The 25591-nt window shown below is 40.1% G+C and overlaps 1 protein-coding gene across 1 annotated transcript; it reads right to left on the reverse strand.

The window, feature by feature from the left end:
- Positions 1 to 2227: 2227 nt before the first annotated feature.
- LOC110873079 (long-chain-alcohol oxidase FAO4A) lies at positions 2228 to 25077 on the reverse strand. Its single transcript, XM_022122008.2, has 5 exons — positions 24537 to 25077; positions 24191 to 24460; positions 4969 to 5743; positions 3432 to 3872; positions 2228 to 3033 (listed from the first exon to the last, which is right to left on the reverse strand). The coding sequence occupies exons 1-5, from the start codon at positions 24828 to 24830 to the stop codon at positions 2453 to 2455; spliced, it is 2361 nt and encodes a 786-aa protein (XP_021977700.2). The 5' UTR covers positions 24831 to 25077; the 3' UTR covers positions 2228 to 2452.
- Positions 25078 to 25591: the final 514 nt, after the last annotated feature.

Below are 25591 nucleotides of genomic sequence, written 5' to 3' on the forward strand. Positions count from 1 at the left end.
TGATGACAAAGGCAACTTAATAATTGGATTCAATGAATATGTCAAAAAGCTACTTTTTGCAGGACATATACATGAATAAACAAATGTTTATTCATGTATCCGCGCTCTCTATAAATAGAAGGCTCATCAATCAAAGGACAATGAGTTAAGCCAAGCATTCAATATATACAACAAAACTCCATTGTCCTTTCACCTCAGAATTACACAAGTATTAGTTTCTAATAGATAATAATCTCACCAGTGGCGGATCTAGGATTCCGACCAAGGGGTAACGTGTTATAAATAAGCCGTAACGAAATCGAAAAAACGTCAAATTTTTTCAAAATTTACACTAATTTTTCCAATTTTTTTCCGACCAAGGGGTAGCGGTGGTTACTCCTACCATAGAGGTAGGTCCGCCCCTGAATCTCACAATCACCTTGTAAACCATTTTGTTTCAAAGTGATATAAACTTGAAAATTTTGTAGGTCTTGTTTCTTGAAATTCTGATTTCTATTTCCACACACTATTTTCATATTTTTTGAAATCACTTGCCATATTACGTGAAAAGAAGTTTTTTTAAGTCCAACTGGGACCAACAAATACTCGTCGCAACACCCATCCCAAAGGGCTTCATCACTTCACCGAGAGTCAACGTACGACATTGAAGCGCTCGAACAGTATCACCCAACAGACAACTACCAAAATACCAACAGGAATGTTCTAAGTTATGATCAATTAATTACACAAGGTTTTACAGTAAAATTCATCGGTGATAAGTGCAAACTATTTCCAACATTTGGTGTACCCCTGAATAATATAAGTATGAAATCTGGTTTAACGAAAGAGGAAGAGATGGGTTTAGCAGAAAAACAGAAGATGATGAATATGGAAACAGAGTTTATGATGTTCAAAACAAAATACTTGAACGATTATTTCAGTAAACTTCAAATATCATCTAACGAACCAGATTGGAACGTGATGATACTTCAAACAATGAAGTTCAAGGATTTTTTTGGATTGTAAGGCATTGCTTGATATGATGGACGATGATGATTATGTCCGGAAATACAAGTTTATTCTGAAAGCGAAGTTTGAAGAGATGGTGGAGTGGTTTATAACAAAGAAATTGGGGATAACAACAAGGCCTGTTTCGGCTTATGCCTCAAATAATCGAAGAATATGTCTGTTAGATATGTATCTAATAATAGAACGAGAGGGAGGACATCGGTACGTAACGGAGAATAATATTTGGCCAATGATAGCCAAAGAAATGGGGTTCGAATATAGTGATGGTGAACTAATGCGCCTGGTATACATGATGTATTTAGATGTCCTCGTTTATTACTATAAATTCAAGACTATTCAATCAAAAGTATATGATAAGAAGGTGACAGATGAAAAGGAAGTGCTTAGAGGTAAGATGGATCCAAGAGGCAGCCGGAGTGATGGAGAAGACGTCGAACGAGATGCAGGTGAAGATGCAGGAAATGACGACAGTCAAGAGGTTGCTGGAAATCCAATGGAGCACTACGCACTGTTCACTGACAATGGATGGAATGAGATTAAAAGGAGGCGGATCAGAAGGACCTTCGATTTCAACAGAGCGAGGGCAGCCATGGATGAAGCTAATGCAAGTGTCCTTGAATACTCTCGTACACTGAATCATGTTTAGGGGAGAGTATTAGACGTATTATAAACATAATTCTTATTATTTAGGATATGTAATATTTATGTTATTATGTATGTATGTGTAACGATGTAACTCGAATATTGAACCGGTGTGTCGGTTGGTTGATACCCATTCAAATGGCAGTTATTCCCGCCATTATTCAACCGAAAAACACATAACCGCTTCATGTCAGATTATATATATTGGTTGCTGGGAACTGTTCTCGTTACCGAGACAATTATTCATCCAATTGTCCCTACATATTCTTAATCATTCACTATTGTCAACATATTGTCGATCATTGTCAATATGGAGCAAGGGCATGATGGTGTTACCGTTGCAAATCCGATCAATGTTACTGCTGCAAATCCGTTTAGGGTCCAACAAGTACTTGGCCTAGGTGGAGAGTAATCGGGCCCAGCAGCCTACCTTGTAACGATTACTCGAGGAGTACTCGGCCTCCGAGTTCTTGTTTTACAATAGTACCCTAGTTGTCAAGATTATTAAGGCTTTTAATTTATAGTGACGCTCATCGTTGTTCTTGTGAAAATCGGATTGGTAATATCTATACTCATCATCAGGAAAACTGTTTTGTTTTATCTAATCTGCATATCTAGTTCTGGGGTCTTATATAAAGTGTTGATAATATAGTATATTACATAGTGTAAATGGTACAAAATCACAGAAACAATATAGTGAACACTTGTCATATATAACCAAGTTTTTTCTATGTATCTTATTAAATTATCAAATGATGTTATTACAATGTTTGACCAACAATGTCAAATGGTATATTGCCAACTATATATCATAGCAGGTGTCCTTCATTCTTCTAAGAGATTCAAGAACAGACTGAGCAGTGCAATAAGCAATGGCTTGGACAGTGATCATTGGATTCACACCCAATGCCGTCGGGAAAACACTCGTGTCCGCAACATACAATCCTTCCACCTCCCATGTCTCCCCCGTCGGATTCACAGCCGACCCCTTTGCTTGGACACCCATTCGACAACTCCCCATTTGATGAGCTGAACATATTGGTGTCGATATGTCTCTCAACGCTCTCGAACTTTCCTCTCTTACAAAACACTCAAACTCATGATAACTCACATTCTTTACATTCAGTGTCTTCCCTTTGTTGTTATGTGTTCCAATTTCTTCTGCTCCGGCTGCTGCAAGTATTCTCAGCGATTTCTCCAGCCCCCTCTTCAGATTCTCTTCATCGGTGACGTCCATTTTGTAAGTAATCGACGTTTTCGAGTGTGTTTCACCGGAACCTTTATCTCTCGCCAATGCGAAAACGTGCGCTGTCCTCGAAAATTTCGACATTCGTGCCTTGAAATCGGAACCAGAAACCCATGGCATCAGTGCTGAAAACATACCTGGATGTAAATATATATTAATAATTAGAGGGTGTATGACTCAGGCATTCAAAAATAAGAATTATACAACTAATCGGGTCGTTTAGGCTCCCGAGCCTAGTAAAGCAAGATATGTGAGGCTTGGACTCGTGATCAAGCTCGTTTAAACGTACTCGGTAATCCACTCTAGGAAACCCAAAAACATTAACTACATCCCGAGAGATAGAGAGGCCCCAAACTCCAAAAACCTTTCCTCATTTGTTATATGAAACTCGAGCTCATCTAAACTCAGCTCGATTAAGACTTTTAATGAACTGATGTCAAGTAGCGCAGTAGTGGTCCGACTCGTTTATACCACTACAGTAACACATTCATTATTTATAAAACTTCAAACCCAAGCATCAGTGCTGAAAACATACCTGGGTGCAGCGCCGGTGTTTGTATAACGGCACCATATCCAGAGCCTTTGAAGTCTGCAACCACGGTGGACATAGCAGTCATTATGCCTCCCTTGTAGCTCTTTTTTTCAGCTTCTGGCCAACTTCCAGACGGGAAATGACCCCATGCCATCACCACCGGATGTATATGCAAGTTCTTACCGATATTAGGGTTCTTCAAGCCGCTCTTTTTAAGCAGATGTGGGGTACACATTGCTCCACATGCTACGATGGTCACTTTTGATTTAGCGAAACAAACTTGTTTTGTTCCGTCTTGGTGTATGAACTCAAAGAGGACCCCTTTCGCGGTGCTCCGATCTCTACCTTTCTTCCGATTATGAATAACCTCGACAGCCTCACACCCAGGTAAGATCGTACCGTTTCCGGATTCGATTAGGTCTACTAGCCATGTCTCCGATGTACCTATACGAACCACAGTTAACCGTTTGTTATGTTCGTTTATTAACATGTCTCTTTCGTTCGTTTATCCCGTGAACATTCGTTCGTATACATTTAGTTATGCTCATTAGTTTATTTATTTTCTTTAAGTACATTCGTTTATATATTCATTAAAATAAAATTTATTAGACCAGGCAAAAGATCAAATACAAATAATCTTAACATACTAAACAGACAAATTGAAGGAAAACCCAAAAAGAAAATGTGGCATTTTTGTAATTACCACCAACTATCAAAGTTACAACCAAAAATACCTAAAAAAACACAAATTTTTTTTTAACATTTTTTATTAAAAAATCGCTACATTTCGTTAGCAAAAAAAAAAAAATATTTTTTTTTGCTGCTACTAAAAGTAGCGATTTTTTAATAAAAAATATTAAAAAAATAAAATAAAATAATTTGTGTGTTTTTTTTTTATTTTTTTAGATTTTTTTAGGTTTTTTGGGGGGTTTAGTTTTTAGCATTTTAGCTTGGGTGGGTGGGGAGGGGGGGGGGGTTAGGTTTTTTTTTAGGTTTTTTTTTTTGGGGGGGGGGGTTAGGTTTTTTTAGGTTTTTGGGGGGTGGGGGTTTAGGTTTTTTTTGGGGGTGGGGGGAGTGGTTAGGTTTTTTTAGGTATATTTGTAGAGTAACTTTGATAGTTATTGATAATTACAAAAATGCCACCTTGTCTTTTTGAGTTTTCCTTCAATTTGTATGTTTAGTATGTTAAGATTATTTGTACAAGAACTTTACCCTATTAGACCAATGAGTCTAGTTTTATTACTTTTTTAGGCAAACAAATTGATATCCATGTTTACTTTTGGTTGGTGTTGCTCAATTTATATTGGTTTGTGTTTGTTTATGTTTGTGAACCATGCTTACGTTAGTGAACCGTTTATTTATATTATTAACAAAAGAGCATAAATGAAAATGAACACTTTTTCTATTAAAAACGAACACGAACAAGAAAATCGCGATGGTATAATTGTTCGTGTACGATTGCTTGTTCGGAAAGCTAAACGAACGAAAACAAAACAAGCCTCATTCTTGTTTGTTCGGTTCGTTTACACCCTAGATGTACCTTTCTTTCTTCCATCTTTGCAACCAAGGCAGCACCACCCACAATAGTGATCTGGAGATGAGTTTCTTGGAATGTTATCAACAGGATACCCTAATTCCTCACACCCTTTTCTTAAAACCATGTTATTGAACCCTTCATCTTTCACTTGAGATTGCACACCCATTCTCTCACAAACAACATTCAAAGCTTCTTCATATAATTTACTCTTAAACAACTCTAGATCATAACATTCAGACCATTCGTTCCGCACATGAACCGGTGTCTTGATCGAAGCCGACCAGTTTATAGCCGACCCACCACCCACAGTCGAACCAGCGAGTATCATTGCCTCCATGTTACTTGTAGCTAACAACCCTCTTCCAAGGTACATATCATCCATGGATGGACCTTCAAGAAGAGAAAGATTACTTCTTGCACAATAGTTTCCTTTCTCGAGTACTAGAACCCGATAGCCAGATTTAGCTAGCACCCCTGCAACCACACCGCCACCCGAGCCAGAGCCAACTACTACTGCATCACATTTTATGACCATTGATGGAGCTTTAGGGTTCTTGAAATGTGTGGTTGGATAACGTGGAATAGAGATGGATAATCTTGATCTTTGTAGCGCTTCTGCTATGATGTTGTGGGGTTTGTTGAGGCGGACAATGCCTTTGTAAAGTGGCCCAAAATAAGTTTCTGTGTTTATAGAATGTTGAAGTTGTTTAGTGAAATCAGGGTCAGGTCCGCAATAGTCTATGGCTTTCCAACATGGGTTTTCGTTCTTCTCATTTACCTGCAAAGTAATATGGATACATGATATTCAATTTAAATGGGCTTTATTGTTTAATGGGTCTAAATTATTTCAAAAGTTATTGGCTTTACCCAGCAAGTTGCTTTTAAAAAAATTAATTATAGTCGACTATCTAATACAAACCATATATATAAATTATATAACTTTTTTTATAACTCTACACCTCTCCCCCCTCGAAGAGTGGGCTTGGGCGGTAGCTCACTTTGTCCCTCCCCTGGTGCCCGCGACTACAAAATCTTCATTCGGTCCATCAGTCGATCTAGGATGTAGGATGGTGCCAATATGATGGTTGATTAACGTGACATTAGTCGCTCTAGTATGCCCGACTCAATATTCATCAAGGAAATGGAAACCAATGCGAGGACTACGATAGTAGTTGGTAATTGTTTACGATGTCTCTCAATCATGACCGAGACGCCAAAATGCAAAAGTAGAAAGTGACGAATAAATGGTAAGATAGATGGATACCACTACGATGTCTCTCAATATGAATGATGATATAATGAGATTTAAATGATGATATAATGCTCCTTTGTCGTGTTTGATAACTTGCAACATCACCGGAAAACCTGCAACTTCACTGGAGTATCTTCTCCGGTGAAGTTTCATGCGAAACTACGGTGAAGGGCATTAGCGGCGACTGGTTTAATAGCGACGACAGTAAGGTCAATAGCGGCCCATCTATACCGGCGACCCTTTAGCGGCGACATGTCGCCGCTAAAAACCAATAGCGGCGACAAAAAGGGCTTTTAGCGGCGACACGTGGCGCCGCTAAAGGTCTCCGTTTCTTGTAGTGTACATATATACCCCTACAGAGATGGTGGATTTGATGGGGTATTGCAATGAGAAAAAGAAAGCAAAACATTCTCACCATTTTTACCCATGAAGATAAAATCTCTCGATCAAGCTTTCTGAAGATTTGCTTCATGCTTTTATCTCGAAAGAAAACTGCATGTGGGTTAAGAAGACTTGAAGTTGAGAAGGGAAATGAGTTGTGGGAGCAGTATAGCCTTGCCAAGTTATTTGGAAAGCAAGGAACGAACACATCTTCGATGGGAAACGAATAAACTTAGAAGCAATCTACAGAGAGATTCAAGCAATATCCATCAGCATGTGGGTAAAATTTAGGGCGAAACGGATAAATATAGAATGGGGAAAATGGGTGAGGTTTGAATTGGAGAGATAATTAATAAATGTACTGTTTTTGATAGTTAGTTTAATTTCTTCTCTCGTTTTTGTATGTAATCCTATTTTGTTCTAGGCGATGATGTAAAGGTGGTTGGCTTAGTAGCTTACTAACCATTGTATTGTCCGAAAGTTTGGTGATGAATAAAATGTTGTTGTTTGTCGTTCAAAAATATCATAATGTAAAGGTGGTTGGCTTAGTAGCTTACTAACCATTGTATTGTCCGAAAGTTTGATGATGAATAAAGTGTTGTTGTTTGTCGTTCAAAAAAATCATAGCCTCATTAAATCCAATTAACTATAAACCCCACATATTTATATATAAACAAGTTAAATGCATGGTTGGTCCCTGTGGTTTACAGATTTTGCATGGCTGGTTCTCAACTTTTAGTAAGTATAGAGTTGTTCCAATGGTTGTAAAAATGTAACATGAGTGGTCCTAAGTAGCTAACGTCATTAAAATTTCAGTTAAATACGTATGAAATTACTTATTTACCCTTAAAGTGCATTATTAAATCCATGTGGGCCCGACTCCAACCCCCTGACTTCTAAAATAAACCTGCAACACCCCACCCAACCCCTTTATTTCTCTTTCCGCACGGCACACCATACGACCATCACCACAACCTCCTTACCTCCGGCTTAAACCAAGCCACCACCACATAAGTTCGGCTCAACCTGCCGACCCCAAGCCATTGATCTCAAATGAAAACCCCAACATTACCACCTCCATCCGGCTCAAACCACCTAAATCGCATGCCATCAATCTCAAATTAAGACCCCAGTATTTGAAATCACAACCATTGCATGCCGTTCAGGTTGTGGGGTCCGGTGGTGATGCATTGTAGCTTTGATGCCAGCGATGTAGAGCGGGTTATGTTCTAAGGTTCTCGTCGACAGCAGGGGAAGGTGGACGGCGATGGTTGCGTTTGGCAGAGAGGAGGTGGTAGTGGTTTGGGCAAAATGGTGGTGGTGGTGGTTTGGGTAAGTAGTGGTTGTGGTGGTGGAGAGAGAGAGAGAGAGAGAGTGTGTGTGTGTGTGTGGTGATGGTAGAGGAAAAGTTGTAGGTGAGGGGGAAAGATGGAAAGGAGAGGGTGGGTATTTGTGTAATTAATTAGTATACTTACTTTTGGGTAAATTACACTTTTTGTCCTTTATGTTTGTATTAGATTGCAATGTATAACCCTTAACTTCAATAATTACAGTCACAATCCTTTAATTGTAAAACTCATTACACCCTAGATCCTTTTGCCCTAACATGGTTAAAAATATTCAGTTAAGTATGATATGTGCTTTACATATGAGGGTAAATTGGTAATTTTACTCATTTAATAAAATTTATCTTAATATATATACCCCATCTCTCTATATCTCTAAGTTGTTTCTCTCTCTACACTCTCCTATTCTTTCTCTCTCGTTCAAGAACCACTAACAACCGTCGATCTACCACCGTCCATCCACCGTCATGGCCGCCAATGACCACCATCCATCCACCATTACAACCATGGACAACCTAGCTCTATTCGTCGTCAACAGCTTCTTTGAGATTGTTCAATTTTGTTTAATGTTGAGCCCAAATAGATCAAAGTTTCAGAATAGAAGGTAGAACAAGCCTTTGTTGTTTCTGATTCATGTTGATAGTAGTTCTAGTCTTGAATTCTTGTTGTTTTATAAAGACGCTTAAATGAGTGTGCAAATATTCTATTCTTTAAATATATTGCTTTTGAATGTCTTGGAATGCATAATGTTCTGTAATTTTTTTTTATTGAGAAATGGAGAATTGGGGGGCTGTTGATAATCACCATCAATACTTTATTGATTTGGGGGATTTTTGTGGATTGGAATTGGGTAGGGGTGTGCATGGTTCGGTTCGGTTTGGTTTTTGGGTAAAACCAAAACCGTAACTGAAAGTTCGGTTTTTGTTTTTTTAAAATCGTTCGGTTTCGGTTTTTTCGGTGTCGGTTATTTCGGTTTTAGTAAAGGTTCGGTTCGGTTTTTCGGTTTTTGAAACAAATTATCTAAGATTCAAAACTTAAAAGTATAATTCAAAGTTTAAGAATCTTTCTTAAATGTTTACATTTAAGTTAATATATTTAGTCTTTTAAATTAATATTATTCACATAAATCTAACCTTCTAATCTATTTTAATGTTTCTCCAAAGTTTTTGTTAAGACGTTTTCTTTTATAATACTTTGAAAACCATTTAATTTTTATATTAAACTTTGTTAGTTCTTGTAAACAATGGAAAATTTTAATGATAAATAAAAATGGTAATGTTCTTATTATAAATATTTAACAAACAAGAATAAAATTAATAATTCTTAGTAGCATGGATAAACATTTAAATAACTTAAACATAAAAATATATAGATTTGGTATACTATTAAAACTTATTGGTTCGGTTCGGTTATTTTCGGTTATTGAAAATGATTATCCGAAAATCGAACCGAAATTTTCAGTTATTAAAAATCCAAAAACCGAACCATCGGTTTTTGTTTTGGTTCGGTTTTTTCGGTCCGGATTTTTCGTTTATTTCGGTTACGGTTTGGTTATTTCGGTTTTCTGCTCACCCCTAGAATTGAGGGATTGTGTTATGATGAAGAAGACTGAGACAAAAAGGGGGAAACGTGGTGGTTAGGTCAAGCATAGTGCTGGGAGTAGTGCGGGGTCGCCGGAAAAGACACAGGAGAATGGAAATTGTGCTGATGGTGATTAGTAGATGAGAGAGAGAGGAGGGGGTTTTATATTTGTTTTTACAAGTTTTTAATGTTAATTAATTTCTTTTTATTTTTAAATACTTTTAAGAAGTTAGGTATAAAGACTAAACTACCCTTATATGACTAGACTTCACTGAATATTTTAATTAGGTTAGAGTCAAAGGAAATAGGGTGTAATGGGTTTTTGTCACACCCCAACCGATGGCGGAATCATCGGGGCGCGGCACTGAGCGAAACAGATTGTTCAGAAGTTTCCACAACAACTATCATACAATTCAGTTATATAACACGTCCCATACCGTGTCCCAAATAATAACAAGTTATCATAGAAATCAACTAAACAATATGGGAACTGTTCCGACAACTCAAATTCTTAATTATTACAGACCGAATTTAAATATTGTTTTAAGACCTCTAGACGGCTTTCCGTAAATCTTACTGACTACAGGTGCCAGTACAAGATCTACAGATAATTATGGCCCTGGAGCAGGTACGTGGACACTGTCCTAAGGTCACAGGCTCCTAGAAGCTTATTATTGCTTCGCTTCCCTAGCAAGCTAGTAGCTTAAACACCTGTCACATACGTTAAAATAAAAGTCAATACATATAATGTAAAGGTGAGTACACAAGTTTGATATAGCATATAGAGTTCGAATAGTTTACGCATAACCAAGCACGTACACAAGGGAAAACGATGCATGTAAATTATCGACATGGGACCATCGATACCAACGACCGCGGGTTGACTGTCCGAGACAGTTCGCAATACATGATTACCACCGTAATCCATGCAAGAAATTGTCCTTAGCAACCCCCGTGTGAACGGGTGCTAGGTCCAAACTATAGTACTATGTTGCTAAAGCAGGTAGATAGCACTCCACGTGTAAACATAATAAACAGCAATCATTTAGACAAGTAATACATGCAAGTAGGTTAGCGTTCAAATAGTTTGTGTCGTTTGTGAATTTGATAGATTACGTATGTAACACCCAAAAGTGCTGAAAGCAAAAAGGGATCGAGTATACTCACAGTGGTTGATGTGGATTGAAGGGAGCACTGAGAATAGGTTAGCCTGAATAGTTCGATAACACAACGATGAGTAACGCGGAAAAGTAAACAATGTACTTGGATCGAGTAGGCCATTCGATCGGACAGCAGTTCGATCGAGTGGGCTGTTCGATTGGTTTGAAAGTCCGTTCGAACATCCATTCGATCGGCCGGCTGGCTCGATCGGCTGGTTCCTTCAAGTGGATTGTTTCTTCCTTTGATGTGAAGGATGTGTTTGTGTATGATGGTTTGTACTACCTTTCAAGTTGGCCGATCGAACAGCTGTTCGATCGGTTAGCCCAACCGATCGGTTAGCATTGCATTGTTTTCAAATATGTCACTCGATCGGTTGGCATGTTCGATCGGGTGACATTCCAATGTTTCGAAAAGTCTAAGTGTTTTGAAGTATAGTATCTCACGATTCGAGCAGTAATGATTACAATCGAGTGACGTAGTCGATCGAACAGTAACTCGTCAATACTACACTTCATGAGTTTGTGGGACTAAGTGCTAGTCGATCGGTTAGCCTAGTCGATCGGCTGGCATAGTCGTTCAGTTGGGCTGTTCGATCGAACAGCCTAGCCGTTCGGCCAGCTTCTCGATTCGGTTAACCTATCACTTAACACTTGGTTATTCCCGTTAATTGTTGATGTTTTAGAGATATTTTGACTACGAGTTGAACCACAAGCTGAAGTCCCTACTTAGTCTACTGACTCGAGCAGGAATCACCCAAGCTCGGCCAGAGGCGGTTTGGAACTTAAGTTTAACGTTTAACCCGAAATCGGTATATCTCTCGGTAGAACCCGAATCTTGAACCATGTGTTTGTTTAGATTGATTTGTAGATCGGTTCAAGTCCCGTTTTCACCTTTTTGAGTGTAAAAGAGTTGAAAGATAGATGAAAACACATCTTCCAATCCTTCTCCACCGTGAAATGTTAAGATCTTTGGTAGATTTTAAGTTATTGATGTGGAAATCGGTTAGATCTAGCTTATTCATGGTTGAATGAAGTCAAGAACATGAAGTTCTTGATGAACACCAAGAACACCATGATGACATCACTCAAGAACACCTAGATCTTGGTGATTTCATGGATGAAATTCAGATTTTGAAAGATAGAAAGGTGGAGAATCGATTAATGAACAAAAACGTACAAGGATTAGAGCGAAATACTTACCGGTTTGAGAGAAATCTGAGATTTAGTGAGAAGAAGAGGCTGGTCGGTCAGAGCTTTTCCAAAAGTGGAAAGTTTGACAAGGACAGCCCTATTTATAGGCTTCCAAAAGAGGAAAGGGTCAGCTGATCGAACAGCATCCCTGATCGAGCAGCTGTCCGATCGAACAGCCTGTTCGATCGGCTAGCCTGTTCGATCAGGTTGCCCTGTTCGATCGGCTTGCCTGGTTTTGAGTGTTTCGCGACGATTTTTGATATTTCGAGTTCGATGAACGATGATTTGAGGATGATAGAATTCCTAATCAAATTACTTTTAGTCCCAACTACTATATCTAACATACAAGCATCCTTACACCACGATTAGAATTCGATTTCGATTGAGTTTGATTCACCTTTGAGTCTTGATTGATTTGATTGATTCACCACACACTTTAACATAAAAGTAAACATGCACAAGTAACACATAGGGCACACACACACGTATAAAAAGTACTAAAATCCCCACACTTGAGTTTGATGATTGATTCGATTAGCTTGATTATACAACACTTACTCCAAATAATACGAAAATCAAAAGGAAACTAAAATGAAATTAATCTTTATTAATCTTTAATTCCAATAACAGTCAACACTTGACTTTGACTTTGACTTTTGGAAAACACGGGGTGTTACAGTCTCCCCTCCTTTAGGGAATTTCGTCCCGAAATTAGGCCGAGAACCGTACATCACCGTGTGATTTTACCAATTTGATGCTTCAGATCTATCTGAATAACTGCGGGTACTTGGCCTTCATGTCACTTTCGAGTTCCCAAGTGAACTCCGCGCCTCGTTTGCCTTCCCATCGTACTTTTACAATAGGAATGCGAGAGCGTCTGAGTTGCTTGGTCTGTCGGTCCATGATTTCGACAGGCTTTTCCACGAAGTGTAGCGTCTCATTGACCTGAAGATCGTCGAGTGGTATTATTGCGTCGTGGTCGGCTACGCATTTTCGAAGGTTTGAAATATGGAAAGTCGGGTGGACATTGCTGAGTTCCTCCGGTAATTCGAGTTTGTAGGCAACCTTACCGATCCTTTCCAGAATCTTAAAAGGTCCAACAAATCGAGGCGCAAGTTTCCCTCTTTTGCCGAATCGGACTACTCCCTTCCAAGGTGATACCTTTAGGAGCACGTAGTCGCCAACTGCAAATTCGCGGGGCCTGCGTCGTTTATCGGCGTACATCTTTTGTCTGTCCCGGGCCTTTACCAAGTTTTCCCTTATCTGGTGGATCTTGTCAGTCGTTTCTTGCAGAATCTCGGGCCCAGTCAATTGTGAATGACCGACCTCGTGCCATACAATAGGGGAGCGACATCTCCTACCATACAAGGCTTCGAAAGGTGCCATTTCGATGCTGGAGTGATAGCTATTATTGTACGAAAATTCGACCAACGGTAGGTGTTTGCTCCAACTACCACCAAAATCGATAACACACGCACGGAGCATGTCTTCAATAGTACGAATCGTTCTTTCAGTCTGCCCGTCGGTTTGCGGGTGGAATGCGGTACTCAAATTCAGCGTCGTACCAAGAGCTGCTTGAAAAGTTTCCCACAATCTCGATGTAAACCGAGCATCGCGATCCGAAATGATGTCTCGAGGCGTACCATGATTCTTAATGATCTCGTCGGTGTAGATTTGGGCTAGCTTGGCCACCTTATAGTCTTCTCGTATAGGCAGAAAGTGGGCTGATTTGGTTAGACGGTCGACTATAACCCAAATACTGTCGTGACCTGATGGCGTGGTCGGAAGCTTAGTTATGAAATCCATAGCTATGCTTTCCCACTTCCATACGAGTATCGGCGGTTGTTCGAGTAAGCCTGAAGGTCTTTGGTGTTCAGCCTTGACTCTTGCACAAGTTAAACAGCTACCAACATATAGAGCAATATCCCTTTTCATCCCAGGCCACCAGTACTTGTAGCGAAGGTCCTGGTACATTTTGTCCGCACCGGGATGAATGGAATATCGGGATTTGTGGGCTTCGTTCATGATGATCTTTCGCAAATCTGTCCTCCTCGGAACCCAGATTCGGTCCAGATAATAGAATATCCCATTGGCTTTGCTCACGAGCTGAGTTCCATCGTGATAGATTCGTTCTTTCTTCAACGTACGCTCGTTAAAGCAAGCATGTTGTGCTTCGCGGATGAGAGCTTCGAGGTTATACTGAGCCTGGATGTTTCGAACACCTATCACGTAATTCTTTCTGCTGAGGGCGTCTGCAACTACATTCGCCTTGCCTGGGTGATAACGGATCTCGCAGTCGTAATCGTTGAGAAGTTCTACCCATCGGCGTTGACGCATATTGAGTTCTCTCTGGTTAAAGATATGTTGTAAGCTCTTGTGATCGGTGAAGATCGTACACTTTGTACCATACAGGTAGTGTCGCCAAATCTTTAAGGCAAAGACAACTGCGCCTAGCTCGAGGTCATGGGTTGTATAGTTCTTCTCGTGGATTTTGAGCTGTCGAGATGCGTAAGCTATAACCTTGTCTCGTTGCATGAGAACACAGCCAAGTCCAAGGTTTGAAGCATCACAATAGACAACGAAGTCATCGCTTCCGTCGGGCAGTGTAAGAATCGGTGCATGGCACAGCATGTGTTTGAGGGTTTGGAAAGCAGTCTCTTGTGCGGTTCCCCACACGAAAGGCTTGTCTTTATGGGTTAGAGCAGTAAGAGGTACAGCGATCTTAGAGAATCCTTCGATAAATCGTCGGTAATAACCTGCTAATCCGAGAAAAGAGCGAACTTCTGACGGATTCTTAGGCGTAATCCAACCTTTAACTGCCTCGATCTTCGCGGGATCAACGTGTATGCCCTGACTATTCACAATGTGACCCAGAAATTGAACCTCCTCTAGCCAGAATTCACACTTGGAGAATTTGGCGTAAAGTTGATTCCCCTGAAGTAACTCGAGAACCAACCGTAAATGCTGCGCATGTTCGGCCCTCGGTCTGGAATAGATCAGGACATCGTCGATAAATACAATGACGAAACGGTCTAAGAACGGTTTACACACGCGATTCATCAGATCCATAAAGACCGCGGGTGCGTTGGTCAAACCAAAAGGCATGACAACAAATTCGTAGTGGCCGTATCGGGTTCGAAAAGCGGTTTTGGGTATGTCTTCCTCTTGAATCCGCAACTGATGGTAGCCTGAACGTAGATCAATCTTGGAGAAACACTGAGCACCTTGTAGTTGGTCAAACAGATCATCGATTCTTGGTAAGGGGTATCGGTTCTTGATGGTCAGCTTGTTCAATTCCCGGTAATCGATGCACATTCGGAACGACCCGTCCTTCTTTTTGACGAAAAGGACTGGTGCGCCCCATGGAGAAGTGCTCGGGCGAATGAAGCCTTTTTCAAGTAACTCTTGGAGTTGGTTCGAGAGTTCTCGCATCTCAGATGGAGCGAGTCGATACGGAGCTTTGGCCACTGGGTTGGCTCCTGGAATAAGGTCGATTCGAAAGTCGATATCACGACTAGGAGGTAATCCAGGAAGATCATCAGGGAACACCTGAGGAAATTCTCGGACAACGGGGACATCCTTGACTTCAACTTTCTTTTTCTTGTCCGTCTCTGCTACAACAATGTTGGCCAAGAAGGCTCGATATTCCTTGCGGAGATATTTGCGAGCTTGAAGACAGGACATGAGCTTGAGATCTTTTGCAGTAGTTTCACCATAAACACATAGAATGTCACCACTAGCTAGCACAAAACGAATCATCTTATCGGCACACACAACTTCAGCATGGTTTTCACGAAGAAAGTCCATGCCTACTATGACATCGAAACTTCCGAGCTGCATTGGAATGAGATTAATAGGAAAGATATGGCTGTTGAGCTCGAGGGTACAATCACGGAGCACGGAATTGACAGCAATGGTTCTTCCGGTAGCGATTTCTACTTCGAAGGACGACGAAAGATAAGAGCGCTTACGTCTAAGAAGTTTCTCGAATTCAAAGGACACAAAGCAGTTATCGGCTCCAGTATCAAACAAACATGATGCATATATACCATTCACAAGGAACGTACCATTGACCACGTTGTTGTCAGCTTGAGCCTGACGTGCATTGATGTTGAAGGTTCTGGCGTGAGCTGCTTGCTGTTGAGGCTGCTGTTGTTGAGCTTCTTGCTTGACTACCCTGTTCGGGCACCGGTTTGCAAAGTGGTTAGGGTCACCACATGCAAAGCAGGTCCGAACATTGGTTGTTGGGGCCTGAGCGGCTTGTTGAGCTTGAGGAGCAGGGAGTAGAGCTTGGTTGGCAGTGACTTGGGCTTGAGCTTGACGGGGACCATAGCGGCAACTCGCAGTGAAATGCCCGTAAACGTTGCAGTGGGCACAGTAACGGCAGGCCACACCCACCGGATGATGATAGGAACATGTAGCACAGAGTGGGTGGGGGCCGGTGTACGCACGCTTCGCTGGCGGCGCATTGATCACTGGCGCTGAATGCTGTGGCTGTTGCTGCTGGGCTGGTACAGACTGTAGTGGAGCAGCAGTGGTTGCGGCAGCGCAACTTTTGTTCTTCTTTCTTCTTCTCGAAGACTTGGAGGCTTGAGTGGTGGTGTTGTCGGTTGATGCGGCGGTGACTTGATGCAGGGGCTTGACTTGCTTATCCCAGAAACCAGCCTTCACCCGCTTGTCATTAATCTCAGCGGCGAGCAGGTAGGTCTCCTCAATCGTTGCGGGCTTTGAAGCTAGGACAAAATCCGCTACACAGTCAGGAAGAGCGCGGATGTATTTTTTGATGGTCATGTCGGGAGTCTTGACCTGGTCTGGACAGATGATGCTTAACTGCTTGAAGCGAGCAGTGAGACCGGCGTTGTCACCCTTGTCTTGTTTAATACCCCAGAATTCATCCTCCAACTTATGACGCTCATGGGAGGGACAGTATTCTTCGATCATGATTTCCTTCAGCTTCTTCCATGACAGAGCATAGGCTGCGTCGTTTCCGCGCTTGTTTCTTTCAGCAGTCCACCAGTCCAAAGCACGGGACTGGAAGACGCCAGTAGCATTGAGAGTCCGGAGATTATCTGGGCATCCACTTTGTCGAAAGGTGACTTCTATCGAGTCAAACCAGTGAAACATAGCCGTTGGACCATCCTCGCCGGTGAACTCTTTTGGCCCACATGCCTTAAATTGCTTGAAGCTAAAAGCAGTCTTGCTGGATTCTTTCGGAGCATCAGCTTGTGACATCTCAGATGATTTGCTGGCGTTCTCATAAACCTCACTCACGGCCTTCGCCACGGTCTTAGAGATGATAGCAGCCAGACGTCGATCTCTTTTCTCCTGGCGGGTAAGACGCGAGCGTGATCTAGGTTGTCCAGATGACGACATGGTCTGCAATAGACATCGTCACAGGCTCAACACAACGAATTCGAGTCTCACACGTTCTTAGATCTCTAAAGCTTAGAATCACGTCGCATCTCTCGTCACGTAACACATATAATCACATAAGCACATAATCATAGAGGCACATAAGCACAGAAGCAATTAGAGCACATAAGCAATTAAGCAAATAGGGCACTTAATTTCCTAACACGTACGCATTTTTATCACAGAGGCGGTCAGAAAACAGAAACCTATAACCACAAGTCGAGTGCCGTTCGTTTTGCGTATCGGATAGCCTCACAGTGTATCGTCTAACTTAGTCGTATAGCGTAGCATAGCACACTGGTTTCGTTTAGATCACATCAACAGGGATTTGAATCGAGATAGGATAGTAACAAAGGTCACACAGATTGATAACAAATGGAGTAACCAACAAATCTTAAAACACGTAAACAGGTAAATCATATAAAATCAACAAAGCAACACTCAAAATCGGAAAATGGATTGTCTGCGGCTACTAGACTTTGACTAACCATGGCAATTTAACTATTCACAGTTGACTTGTCGTCACTTTCGACTCTAGGGGACATGTTCCTGCCTCGATTCTTGGGCATTATGCATGCGCATTCTAGGTCATACTCGTGAGTTCAGGTCGTTGGAGTCCGTCAATTGCCTTGGCGAGATAAAATTAAAGTTGGAATAACTGCCAAGGTTAGGGTTTCACCCCTAGCTCAGCAATTTCTTCCTTGTTTTAAGGAAATTTAGAGGAAAGTTTTCATCAAATTACGGGTTTCAGCCCTAATTTGGTATAATTCTCCCCCGTTTGTTGGTAGAAAATCGCACAAAATAATTGGCAAAAATTCGTAATTTAGGCAGGAATTTGCGGGTTTCACTCCTAATCCCGTCCAAATTACAAAATTTGGCTCGGAGTTCGGATGTAATGATAGAATAGAAGGAAACAACATAGAATAAGCACATAAACTTGGTCTCTTGGTTCCTAACTATAGTCTAGGTTTCTAAGACAGCGATCCGGACTAGATCGTGTCTAACCTAATTCCCTATAGTTATGGCTCTGATACCAATCTGTCACACCCCAACCGATGGCGGAATCATCGGGGCGCGGCACTGAGCGAAACAGATTGTTCAGAAGTTTCCACAACAACTATCATACAATTCAGTTATATAACACGTCCCATACCGTGTCCCAAATAATAACAAGTTATCATAGAAATCAACTAAACAATATGGGAACTGTTCCGACAACTCAAATTCTTAATTATTACAGACCGAATTTAAATATTGTTTTAAGACCTCTAGACGGCTTTCCGTAAATCTTACTGACTACAGGTGCCAGTACAAGATCTACAGATAATTATGGCCCTGGAGCAGGTACGTGGACACTGTCCTAAGGTCACAGGCTCCTAGAAGCTTATTATTGCTTCGCTTCCCTAGCAAGCTAGTAGCTTAAACACCTGTCACATACGTTAAAATAAAAGTCAATACATATAATGTAAAGGTGAGTACACAAGTTTGATATAGCATATAGAGTTCGAATAGTTTACGCATAACCAAGCACGTACACAAGGGAAAACGATGCATGTAAATTATCGACATGGGACCATCGATACCAACGACTGCGGGTTGACTGTCCGAGACAGTTCGCAATACATGATTACCACCGTAATCCATGCAAGAAATTGTCCTTAGCAACCCCCGTGTGAACGGGTGCTGAGTCCAAACTATAGTACTATGTTGCTAAAGCAGGTAGATAGCACTCCACGTGTAAACATAATAAACAGCAATCATTTAGACAAGTAATACATGCAAGTAGGTTAGCGTTCAAATAGTTTGTGTCGTTTGTGAATTTGATAGATTACGTATGTAACACCCAAAAGTGCTGAAAGCAAAAAGGGATCGAGTATACTCACAGTGGTTGATGTGGATTGAAGGGAGCACTGAGAATAGGTTAGCCTGAATAGTTCGATAACACAACGATGAGTAACGCGGAAAAGTAAACAATGTACTTGGATCGAGTAGGCCATTCGATCGGACAGCAGTTCGATCGAGTGGGCTGTTCGATTGGTTTGAAAGTCCGTTCGAACATCCATTCGATCGGCCGGCTGGCTCGATCGGCTGGTTCCTTCAAGTGGATTGTTTCTTCCTTTGATGTGAACGATGTGTTTGTGTATGATGGTTTGTACTACCTTTCAAGTTGGCCGATCGAACAGCTGTTCGATCGGTTAGCCCAACCGATCGGTTAGCATTGCATTGTTTTCAAATATGTCACTCGATCGGTTGGCATGTTCGATCGGGTGACATTCCAATGTTTCGAAAAGTCTAAGTGTTTTGAAGTATAGTATCTCACGATTCGAGCAGTAATGATTACAATCGAGTGACGTAGTCGATCGAACAGTAACTCGTCAATACTACACTTCATGAGTTTGTGGGACTAAGTGCTAGTCGATCGGTTAGCCTAGTCGATCGGCTGGCATAGTCGTTCGGTTGGGCTGTTCGATCGAACAGCCTAGCCGTTCGGCCAGCTTCTCGATTCGGTTAACCTATCACTTAACACTTGGTTATTCCCGTTAATTGTTGATGTTTTAGAGATATTTTGACTACGAGTTGAACCACAAGCTGAAGTCCCTACTTAGTCTACTGACTCGAGCAGGAATCACCCAAGCTCGGCCAGAGGCGGTTTGGAACTTAAGTTTAACGTTTAACCCGAAATCGGTATATCTCTCGGTAGAACCCGAATCTTGAACCATGTGTTTGTTTAGATTGATTTGTAGATCGGTTCAAGTCCCGTTTTCACCTTTTTGAGTGTAAAAGAGTTGAAAGATAGATGAAAACACATCTTCCAATCCTTCTCCACCATGAAATGTTAAGATCTTTGGTAGATTTTAAGTTATTGATGTGGAAATCGGTTAGATCTAGCTTATTCATGGTTGAATGAAGTCAAGAACATGAAGTTCTTGATGAACACCAAGAACACCATGATGACATCACTCAAGAACACCTAGATCTTGGTGATTTCATGGATGAAATTCAGATTTTGAAAGATAGAAAGGTGGAGAATCGATTAATGAACAAAAACGTACAAGGATTAGAGCGAAATACTTACCGGTTTGAGAGAAATCTGAGATTTAGTGAGAAGAAGAGGCTGGTCGGTCAGAGCTTTTCCAAAAGTGGAAAGTTTGACAAGGACAGCCCTATTTATAGGCTTCCAAAAGAGGAAAGGGTCAGCTGATCGAACAGCATCCCTGATCGAGCAGCTGTCCGATCGAACAGCCTGTTCGATCGGCTAGCCTGTTCGATCAGGTTGCCCTGTTCGATCGGCTTGCCTGGTTTTGAGTGTTTCGCGACGATTTTTGATATTTCGAGTTCGATGAACGATGATTTGAGGATGATAGAATTCCTAATCAAATTACTTTTAGTCCCAACTACTATATCTAACATACAAGCATCCTTACACCACGATTAGAATTCGATTTCGATTGAGTTTGATTCACCTTTGAGTCTTGATTGATTTGATTGATTCACCACACACTTTAACATAAAAGTAAACATGCACAAGTAACACATAGGGCACACACACACGTATAAAAAGTACTAAAATCCCCACACTTGAGTTTGATGATTGATTCGATTAGCTTGATTATACAACACTTACTCCAAATAATACGAAAATCAAAAGGAAACTAAAATGAAATTAATCTTTATTAATCTTTAATTCCAATAACAGTCAACACTTGACTTTGACTTTGACTTTTGGAAAACACGGGGTGTTACAGTTTTACAAATAAAGTTTTGTGACTGTAATGATTGAAGTTAAAGGCTATCCATTGCAAGTCGATACAAACATAAAGGACGAAAAATGTAATTTACCCTTTACTTTTTTTTAAATACCAAGTGTAGTTTGGTAATTTTACATGAACTTAACCGGAGTATTTAAGACTTTAGCTAGTAAGGAACTGTATAAAGCAATTGTATAATTATTAAAAGAAGAGGATCAAATGTGTAAAATCTACAAAACATAGAGACCAACCATGCATTTAACTCTGTATATACCGATTTTATGATTCACTAAAATTAAAGTCAAGATTACTGTTCATGTTTGGTCTTAATAGAGATATTACTTCGGTATTTTTGTTAAATAAATAATCACATTTCGTTTCATATTAACTTTTTTTTAACGACAAATTTGGATTACTGACGGACCACTGGGGTATCATCGTGCCACCAGCGGAACCACACGATCATATCCATCCCCACTAGAAATAATGTTTATACACCAATTCAGTAGAAAACCTAATAAATATGAGAAAAACCTCACTTGTGTAAATCAAATACAACACTTATTGATCCCTAAGTCTTATTACACTCTTAAAATTAAAATGCCACTATAAAGGCATGGAAAGAAATATTATCTGAAAATATAAGAGCTTAATAAATGAACCAATCCTGATAGTTTATGTAGACTTGGCACATTTTTGAAAAAGCTGTCATGACGTAAGCTGTAAGTATGAATGTATAATACATAATACATTAATTTCTTCAGATAATTCAAGGCCAGGTAGCCCAACTTTGATCAAGAAAATCGTGCCCACTAACGGTTATATATATAATACACGAATTTATAATACATAACACACTCATGTATTTTGCGTTTTAATTAATATAGGTAATCTAGCAGTGTAGTTAAACGGATTAATTTGGCTAACCCGAACAACGAAAGGAGTTAAATAGATAAAGCCACACCCGCCTATTTTATTAAGCAGGTTAGAGAATGTTGGATTTTACATCATAACGAGCTGACGCAACTCGCGTATTACAGCGGGATGTTGAATATGGATGTTTTAAATATCAGATGCGAAAATGTTTTATTTTATGCTAAAAGAAATCCTTTTCATTGTGTTTTACCCGTCTATAACGTCACACTAAAGCACTTTGCCCCATACTTTTTTACTTTAATTTACGAAAATCATGGAAAAAACATATTGTTGAGTCGATTAAAAAGTACGCAAGTTCTAGAAGGAAATTAACAATGAAGATGGTAATCACATTCTTGAAGGAAACAACAAAAATTATGATCGATTGAATAGAATCGAGAATTATTACCTTTAAGACCGGAAGGTATGGTGAGCCTCATCCCCAAAGTGATGGGCCGTCACGTAGACCGTCACGTAAGCGTGTGTGAGAATGGGTCTAAAGGGGATAGACCTACGGGGTGAGGGATGAGCCCCTTTATTTATATATATGTATGTATAGGTGTGTGTGTGGGAGTGAGGCCCGGCTTGGGCGGCTGATTGTGGACGAAGAGGACGCCACAGGGGCAGCGACGGAGCAGGGGGTGGCATTGTTGGGGCGGCGGCAAGGGGATGGGTCTGGGGCCGTCCCCCATGCCGTCTGGTCTGATGTTGATCGGAACTGTTGAGATCGACTACTAACACTGAATTTGTGGCGTCTTAATGCGAAGAAATTAGAACCGAAATGTAAAACATAAAAAATAATAATTAAGTTGACCTAGGATTCGCACGTCATGACGAACCCGTTAAATGGAAAAAAAATAGACGAGTAAAAACATTGAACCACACACGGACGTTGCCTTGTATTAACTTGCAAAAGATAGAATGAAGCGTAAAACGAAAGGTAAAAGATACTACTGTGTGAAAATACGTACACAAGCGGACACGCAGGTTACCTTTGTTTAACAAAAAGTGAAATATTAGATATTAAAATCTATAAACCCATTTCTAGTGTTGTGATATGGTGTTTTAGCTCTTACAAAATGGTAAGGTTATAATTCTTGTGAATACAAGATTAAATGTAAACTAAATTGCTGTTAAAAATCAAAATCTTTTTAATATTTTCATTTATATTTAAGGTATATTTATGTTCTTGTAAAATGACTACATATCCGTTCGCGATGACTTAAATGCTTGAGTACTTATCAACCAAAGAATGCATGTGGTCTACCGATATTAATGCATGTTGTAAAGGTGTGCCTTAGCCCTCACCATGTGATTTAGCGTTAAAGTCCTATTGTTAACAAAATGTATAGATTTAGGAGCATGATTAGGTGTGTGTCGTTAATTAGAAACATAGTTTTTTTTTTTTTGAAAATTAACATTTATTCACAACGGCCAACCCTCGAAAGCAAGGGCCGCCAAACAACAACAACAACACCCAATTACATCAGAGAGAAAGAAACCCAATTCGCCCAAGATACATCTTTACTTTTAGATCTGTTACTATACCATAAGAAACCTAGGGACTTAATATCTTCAGCAATGCTTATGGCCGAAAAATGCCTATTGGAAAATCTAGGGACTTAAAAAGGTACTTGTCAACTCTGAAATCAATGTTACGTGGCGTATGCATAAAGTTTGTCATTAATATGTATGTATCTTGTGGGCTACATATCTGTTTTTGTTTTGCCAAATATTAATAACATATAAAAAGAATTGGAAAAGAAACAAAAAGTCTTGTTTAAAATTAAGTGATTTTCTTAAAGTTTTCTAGTATTTTTTAAGTTTATTTTATAAAATTAAGTGGTTTTCTTAAAGTTTTCTAGTATTTTTAAGTAGTTAAATGCCCGGATAGTCCTTGTGGTTTGATTTTTTTTTTTTTTCACCTTTAGTCTCTTACTTTCTAAAGTTACAGCTACAGTCTTTAACTTTTCAATTTTCGTTCTCGGGTAATCCCTAAGCCTAACATCATTTAACTCTGTTACAAATTACTAATGAAAGATAAAGACTTAGTAGTTGATGAGTTGATAATCTTCTCACGTCTTTTGATTTCAATATGAATTACATAAACCTTTATTGTTTAACTTATGATAAATAACATGGTTACCTACTATAATATCTAACTAGCACTTCATTTGGTTCTCTAGTATATATATGTTAAAACACCATATGCACGTATGTTTATGAGAAAGAACTTGCCTGAGTGAAATAAGCCAATGGAATCACGGATTTTAGTGCACGGAAGAGCATCCTCAACAGAAAAAAGTAGCTGAGAGACCATGAGACAAGTATCTCTTCTCTCTTTTTAGCTGAAATTCTAGAAAACTTTTGCACGTATGGAAACTGAGTTGACAAACATGTCTTTCCACAAAGAATCAATGTTCCAATCCAAGTTGATAGGAACCACAAGGTTAACCTAACCAACAATTGTTTCGGGTGCTCCGTCTTCAAAAACATCATCTTAGCCACCTACACATAGAGAACTAAAAACCATTAGTTTTCTAACTAAAACTGAATTAATATAGTTTAGCGATAAATAATTTACTTCATCGGGTATTCCATTCATCGAAGCAGAAGTGCGATAGAGTTGGGCAAGTGAATCATCGACAACACGATCTTTGTATACTTGGAGTGATGGTAAGAATGTGTCGCATAATGCGACCAGAGACTCATTTTCTCGAGAAGAGAGAAGAGGTTCATAGTTATTGCTATAGTTGTCATCTCTCTCCTTTTCCGTTAAAGAATTAGGCGTGTCAATCCCCAATACGAAATAATCATCATTTTCTAAACCCTGCGGGCTTACCAAAAGTTTCGCTTCAACAACCGGACTTCCCTCCATAGTGCAAATGTTGTCACTTGGGTAGTAGTTGGTAAAGGTTTTGATGTCAACCAAGTGGAATATAAATATAAATATATGAAGTAGTGTGTTGTGTGTGTGTGTGAGTCAGAGAGAGAGGGTGGGGGGAGTGAGTTTGGTACTTTGGTGTGTAAGAGTTTGAAACAAGAATCTATATTTATAGGGAACAACTGGAGAGGGTTTTGAAAGTTGTGTTGTTTTCAGTTTATCTTTATCTAAAAGAAGCATAATTTACTATAACAAAATGATATTTTTAACACCATGCAACTACTTTTGTTAGGTTAGGCTATAGGGTGTGGTTGGAGTTTCATGGGGCTTTATCAAGTTCACCTAGGATCCACGTTAACAATGGAGCCTCTCTTTAATTTGTAGGGTGTGGATGGAGCCCCTTATTAAACAAAATTAAAAAAAAAATTGATTGGTTTAAAACTAGTGGGCCCCACCTGAATATGTGCATATGGGCGCTACCACTAGTTACCACGATGGAGCCCCATGGAGCCCCCACATAGAGGGTGTGGTGATGGATGGTGTCGTGGCGGGGATGGAGCCCCATGGAGCCCCCACACCACATAGCCTTAGAGGGTGTGGTTAGAGCCCCCTAGGGGCTTTATCATGTCACCTAAGCGTCACGTAGGAGCCACGTCACCGTGGGGGCTTTATCACGCCCCCCATTAATTTGCAAGGTGTGGATAAAGCCCCCATCGTCATTACCTAATTATTTATTTACATAAATATTTACTTTT

Source organism: Helianthus annuus, chromosome 8 (genome assembly GCF_002127325.2).
Source record: "Helianthus annuus cultivar XRQ/B chromosome 8, HanXRQr2.0-SUNRISE, whole genome shotgun sequence".
Taxonomy (NCBI): Eukaryota; Viridiplantae; Streptophyta; class Magnoliopsida; order Asterales; family Asteraceae; genus Helianthus; species Helianthus annuus.